General features: G+C 48.2%; 1 protein-coding gene across 1 annotated transcript in view; it reads left to right on the top strand.

The window, feature by feature from the left end:
* Window positions 1-1,840: 1,840 nt before the first annotated feature.
* Window positions 1,841-6,219, top strand: part of fzd1 (frizzled class receptor 1) — a 7,489-nt gene continuing 3,110 nt past the window's right edge. The window contains 9 exon segments of the mRNA XM_012881894.3: window positions 1,841-2,906; window positions 2,908-3,462; window positions 3,464-3,518; window positions 3,521-3,555; window positions 3,557-3,580; window positions 3,582-3,722; window positions 3,724-3,772; window positions 3,775-3,958; window positions 4,348-4,433. Coding sequence (XP_012737348.2) covers window positions 2,307-2,906; window positions 2,908-3,462; window positions 3,464-3,518; window positions 3,521-3,555; window positions 3,557-3,580; window positions 3,582-3,722; window positions 3,724-3,772; window positions 3,775-3,958; window positions 4,348-4,433 — 1,729 coding nt within the window. The 5' untranslated portion in view covers window positions 1,841-2,306.

Raw genomic sequence — 6,219 nt, forward strand, 5'->3', positions numbered from 1 at the left:
GTGACGCAAGTAGACAGGAAGTAGATGTGCAGAAACTGCCTTTTCCTCACAGGGATACTTTAGGATTATAGTTTTATGCACATGTGTTATCTGAAAGAAATAAAATTTCAATTTTTAAAAAAAGTATCAAATTTCAATTTTATTTCAATTTTAATTATTTAAATGTTCACACATAAAACGTGATGCATAAAACTCCATAAATTGAACACTTGATTGAGAAACATTTGAATCTATTTATTTTAATATATATGAGACAGAAGAGTGTCCTGTTTCAGTAGAACACCGTCTTATTTTGGGACTAGCTGACAGAACCAATTATTATCTTTCCACAGATTCACTGTTTTACACTGTTGTCCTTCTCCATTAGATTTGAGCAATTTGAGCAACTTCTAAACTCAGAACTCCTCCAAATCTAGCCATTTAAAATCCCAGACTTTTTCTAACTGATCTAATAGATTTTAATGGAGATTTTTATGATTGTCATTGAATATTGGTCAGTGAAGTATAAAATTAAATATTTGTGTTTTAATACTTTGTACATGCCACAAATCTGCTGCACAGTGGCGCAGTGGGTAGCCCTGTTGCCTTGCAGCAAGAAGGTCCTGGGTTCGAGTACACCCCTGGGTCTTTCTGCATGGAGTTTGCATGTTCTCCCTGTGCATGCGTGGGTTCTCTCTGGGTACTCCAGCTTCCTCCCACAGTTCAAAAACATGACTGTTAGGTTAATTGGTCTCTCTAAATTGTCCTTAGGTGTGAATGGTTGTTTGTCTCTCTGTGTTGCTCTGCAACAGACTGGCAACCTGTCCAGGGTGAACCCTGCCTCTCGCCCAGTGAACGCTGGAGATAGGCACCAGTGACCCCATGAGGGATTATGCAGATTAGAAATGGGTAGATGGATTTGTACTCATTATTGTTTACTGTATTCCCAGGTAGGTTAGTTACCTCTTTCCAATCGACATTGGATGCACTGGCATCTTTTTATTTACAAGGCATTACTACGACTACTTCCTCCTTATTTGATTTCCCTTATTTATCAGAAGCCTATAGGTTTGTATCACCTGCGCTCAGGTGACTGAAGAAACGTAGAAAATGTGAGTTTCTACAGCGCCTAATTTCCCCTTAGAAATAATTTCATGTTATAGGATTAAATAGAGCTGAAAAGTTATGCAAGAAAAAGAAGATGTTTAGTGACTGAGGCAGTGGATCTGTGCATATATAGCTTAGCTGTTGGATTTTGTCATTAGGAAATTTAAATTTGGCGCATTATTCTTTTCATAATTTACATAAGAAAAAAGAAAATACCAACAAGAAATGGAACAAACTGGTCAGACTAAACCTACTTTTTATTTCGAAAATGTAAAAATAACAACAGCAACACCAACAAAAATCACAGCCAAATGAGAGACAAAACACTGAACAAATTTGTAATATTTTCAAAGCCTTCACACCTCGTGTTACTTTCATTCTGACGTTACTGGCCATAAATGGTAACGAGCAGTTTTTTTCTCTCAAAAGTATACAATAAAAACACATTTATTTCAATGTATGACCAAGGTCATAGAAATTGTATATGGCCTACAATGTGTCGTTTATTTTTTTTCCTTTTTATCTCTGTTTTGTTGTGAAACATTGTTTACGGCGTGCAGAAGAAACAGCGCCCCCTACGGTCACAGTATGCGATAAGCAGGTACTGGTCCTGGAATATGATCAAATTGGGAAATCTCTTTTGTGCTTTTTGTAAAGAAAATAACACTGTTATTTATTTCTACTTGTCACTTCTGATCATATAAAATAAAACTCTATGGTTTTCTCTCTCATTTGTTATATTCTTAAGAGAGGAACATCTTTTTAGCCATAAATCAGTGAGCGGGGTCTGAAGGCAGCAGTCTGATAGCTTTATTTTGAAAGTTCTCAGCGGATGCTTCCCCCCATGGCGCACGCTTGGCTCCACTCTGATGGAGGCAGAGTGCGTGTGTGTGTGAGAGAGAGAGGGTTTGATCGGCGCTCTGACTCCGTGTAGCGCAGACGGAATACTGAGGCGGCCCCTGCGGTGCGAGAAAACCGCTTCATTCGGCTCCAAAGAGGATTTTAAATAAGGGGTTCGGGTTCGCGGCTAAGGATCGCGGATCTCTGTTCCATTTCTATCCCCTGCTGCGGGATGAGACGCTGAGGACAGGGACGGAAGCACCGCTGGAAGGAGCCGCGTTGAGCTCGGCAACAAAGAGCGCGCAGGGAGGTTGCTGCTGCTGCCCGCTGAGGACGCGTCAAGTTATTCCCAACAAGCAGAAAGTCGTCCTTTCCTCGCCATGCCGCTCCGCAGGCTGCTCCGCGCCGCTTTCCCTCTGCTGCCGCTCCTCCTGCCGGCGATCCTCAGGGCAAACGCTCAGTACGGCGGCGGGGAGCGAGGAATGTCTATCCCGGAGCACGGCTTCTGCCAGCCCATCTCCATCCCGCTGTGCACGGACATCGCCTACAACGAGACCATCATGCCCAACCTGCTGGGCCACACGAGCCAGGACGACGCGGGCCTGGAGGTGCACCAGTTCTACCCGCTGGTGAAGGTGCAGTGCTCGCCGGACTTAAAGTTCTTCCTCTGCTCCATGTACGCGCCCGTGTGCACGGTGCTGGAGCAGGCGCTGCCGCCCTGCCGCTCGCTGTGCAACCGCGCGCGGCAGGGCTGCGAGGCGCTCATGAACAAGTTCGGCTTCCAGTGGCCCGACAGCCTCGCGTGCGAGAAGTTCCCGGTGCACGGCGCCGAGGAGCTGTGCGTGGGCCAGAACATGACGGAACACGCGGAGCCCGAGAGGCCCGGAGGAGCCCACCCCACCAAGCACCTCCCGCCCGAGACCACGCACGGCCAGTTCCGGTGCCCGGCCTCGCTCACCGTGCCCCCCTACCTGAACTACCCGCTTCCTCGGCCAGGAGAACTGCGGCGCGCCGTGCGAGCTGAAGAAGTCCCACGGAATGATGTACTTCAGCGAGGAGGAGCTGAAATTCGCGCGGATATGGATCGGGATCTGGTCCATCCTGTGTTGCGCTTCCACGCTGTCACGGTTGCTGACCTACCTGGTGGATATGAAGCGCTTCAGCTACCCGGAGCGGCCCATAGTCTTCCTCTCCGGCTGCTACACCATGGTGTCCGTCGCCTACATTGCTGGATTCCTGCTGGAAGACAAGGTGGTTTGCAACGACCGCTTCGACAACGACATGAGGACCGTGGTGCAGGGCACCAAGAAGGAGGGCTGCACCATCCTCTTCATGATGCTCTACTTCTTCAGCATGGCCAGCTCCATCTGGTGGGTCATCCTGGCCCTCACCTGGTTCCTGGCCGCGGGGATGAAGTGGGGCCACGAAGCCATCGAGGCTAACTCCCAGTACTTCCACCTGGCGGCCTGGGCCGTTCCCGCCATAAAGACCATCACCATCCTGGCGGTGGGTCAGGTGGACGGCGACGTGCTCAGCGGGGGTCTGCTTCGTGGGCATCAACAGCGTGGACGCGCTGCGCGGCTTCGTCCTGGCGCGCTCTTCGTCTACCTGTTCATCGGCACCTCCTTCCCTCCTGGCCGGGTTCGTGTCCCTCTTTCCGCATCCGGACCATCATGAAGCACGACGGCACCAAGACGGAGAAGCTGGAGAAGCTGATGGTGCGCATCGGGATCTTCAGCGTGCTCTACACGGTGCCGGCCACCATCGTCATCGCCTGCTACTTCTACGAGCAGGCCTTTCCGCGAGCGGTGGGAGAAGACGTGGGTCAGCCGGTCGTGCAAGACGTACGCGTGCCGTGTCCCGTCCAGAGCCAGCGCGACATGAGCCCGGACTTCACCGTCTTCATGATCAAATACCTCATGACTCTCATAGTGGGCATCACGTCGGGCTTCTGGATCTGGTCCGGTAAGACGCTGACTCATGGAGGAGGTTTTTACACGAGACTGGCCAACAGCAAGCAGGGGAAACCACCGTGTGACCCGCTCTGCCTCACCCGCTCATCCCCTCTCAGTATTTGTCCTCTTTTTAAATACGTCTGGACCCACCAGAGACCTTCACTCTGTTTTATTGTACATTACGTTTGTGAGATTTAAAAAAATATATATATAAATATATGTATTTAAAGGCAAAAAAAGCAGTCCTTAAAAAAAAAATCCATCTTTTCATGTTTGGAAACGAATCTAAAAATCACAAAGAGCCAGCTGACCGTTCTGAGGAACCCTGATGTCTCGTGACCTGACTTACTGTGGACCCCGCTGGGAGCCCTTCACACGCGGGGCTTGTGTGGGACTGGTGAGCGCAGGGTCGACGCTAAAACACAATCCGTGAAAACCCAAGTGCTTCCTCGTGGCCGCCCCTCAGCCAGCCCAACCCTGAGCCTGAGGAGGCGAGCCGCGGCTCCTGGAGGCTTCACGCCGGCCGCGTAGGGCTGCAGGCGCGGCGTGAATGTGAGTCACAGAGACGGACGCTTCTGGACCGTGTGTGTGTAACGGGCCTTCACAGACGTAACATTCCTCTCGGAAAAGGAGAAAAAAAAAGGCACACATTCTCATGCAAATGGAGCAGGGTTAGTGCTGCAGCGCTCCAGCTCTCAGCCAGCGCGGCGCTGTTTGGTTGGATTTCTCCTGTTTTCAGTGTTCTTCTTCTTTTTTTCTTTTTTTATATACTTGATGTTCTTGTGCTTGATTTCTTTAGTTGTCCTGTTGTTCGATCACACGGAGATTTTCATAATAAGTGCCAAATGCCTTCCTCTGTGAAGATCCAGCAGTAGCAGGAGAAACCGCAGCGACACTAAAGGAAGGGGACATTTGACTAGAAATAGTTCAGGAAAAAAAAACAGAGCCCTCTATGTAGGAGATTTGATGCAGATTAGAATGGTTCTAAGGTTTTTTATGCTAAATAAAACTATACGGTTCTCTATTGTGAGTAGCACAGCTTCGTTAAAGGTAAGCTGAGACTGGTCAGTTCAGCAGGGTCCACCTTTTCCAACCACTTTGGTCGCTCTTGTGCCCGACTGCTTCTGCTTTTCAAACGGTGCCATTTCCTGTTGGACGTTCTGCAGCCGTCCGTTGTGATATAAAACAGGAGATGTGGTGAAATGTCCTGATCAGAGGTCAGGAGATTACCCATTCTTTGAGTCAGCCTTCAGTGCCGAATGGGCATCAGAATCAAACTAAATTGGACTAAAGGAACGTTTTCAGATAATTATATATGAGATAAAAACACATAAATCTCCATAATTCTGTGACCTCTAGAAGGTTACTGGGGACAAAGCGGCTGTCGCAGGTATGAAGTTGAATCAGGAAGGAAAATGAGGCATTAATTCACTAAAACCATTTAATTAATAATTTCATAACTATAAAAAAAGAAAACCACCCGATCTCCCAAAATTGTAGATCGTTTATTCTACAGGGATGGAAACCGAAGCATGACTCAGAATCAGAACAACGTTAAGCCGTTCATAGGCTTCAGTGAAATAAGAAAATAAACTCAAAAAGCAGCACAACCTCAACGTTGCTCTGAAGAGGAGCAAAAATGGCCAAATTATTATTATTATTATTCAGTTTTCACACAACCTGAGCAGGGCATCTAAAAGATTAATACAGACTGGTTTCAGAATAATGTTGCATTTTAAAGCAACAAGCGAAAACCAGCCACTTTTTTCAGGACTTTATAGCTTTCGTAGTCTTTTTAGCCCTTTATTTGATGTGAAAATAGGCGAAGATAATAACCAGTGGTTTAATTGTTATCTGAGGCAAAAACAAAAAAAAAAAAGTTGGATTTGCAGAATTATTAATGCAGCTCGCCGTGCAGGTGTGATCCGCATGAAAAGCCGTATTTTTTTTTTGTAAGGGAGAAGATGTTTTGTAAAGTCATTCAGGTTGCGAAGAAAACAAAAGGCAGCAGACTCCCTGTTTATTCTGGCACGCGTCAGACGGACCCAGACCCCAGGAGCCTCCACCGCCATCCGCTCTGAGAGGAGTTCCCCGGGTGATGGGATCCAGATGTCCGAGGGGGATGGCTGTCCGCCGACGACCCTCGGCTCTGTCTGCAGTACTGGGGCGGGGGACCGTCTCATTAATATGTACTATTGTTTTTCACTTGGAAGTTGAATGTTGGTGGGGGAGGGAGGGCTGATTGTGGCACATGGTGCGCTGTAGGATGAGGAGCAGCCGCTGCAGAAAGGAGGGCTTGTGATGGAGAGGAGCGGGGCGGCTGCTCTCTGCGCTGCCC

This window comes from Fundulus heteroclitus, chromosome 3 (assembly GCF_011125445.2).
Source record: "Fundulus heteroclitus isolate FHET01 chromosome 3, MU-UCD_Fhet_4.1, whole genome shotgun sequence".
Lineage (NCBI taxonomy): Eukaryota > Metazoa > Chordata > Actinopteri > Cyprinodontiformes > Fundulidae > Fundulus > Fundulus heteroclitus.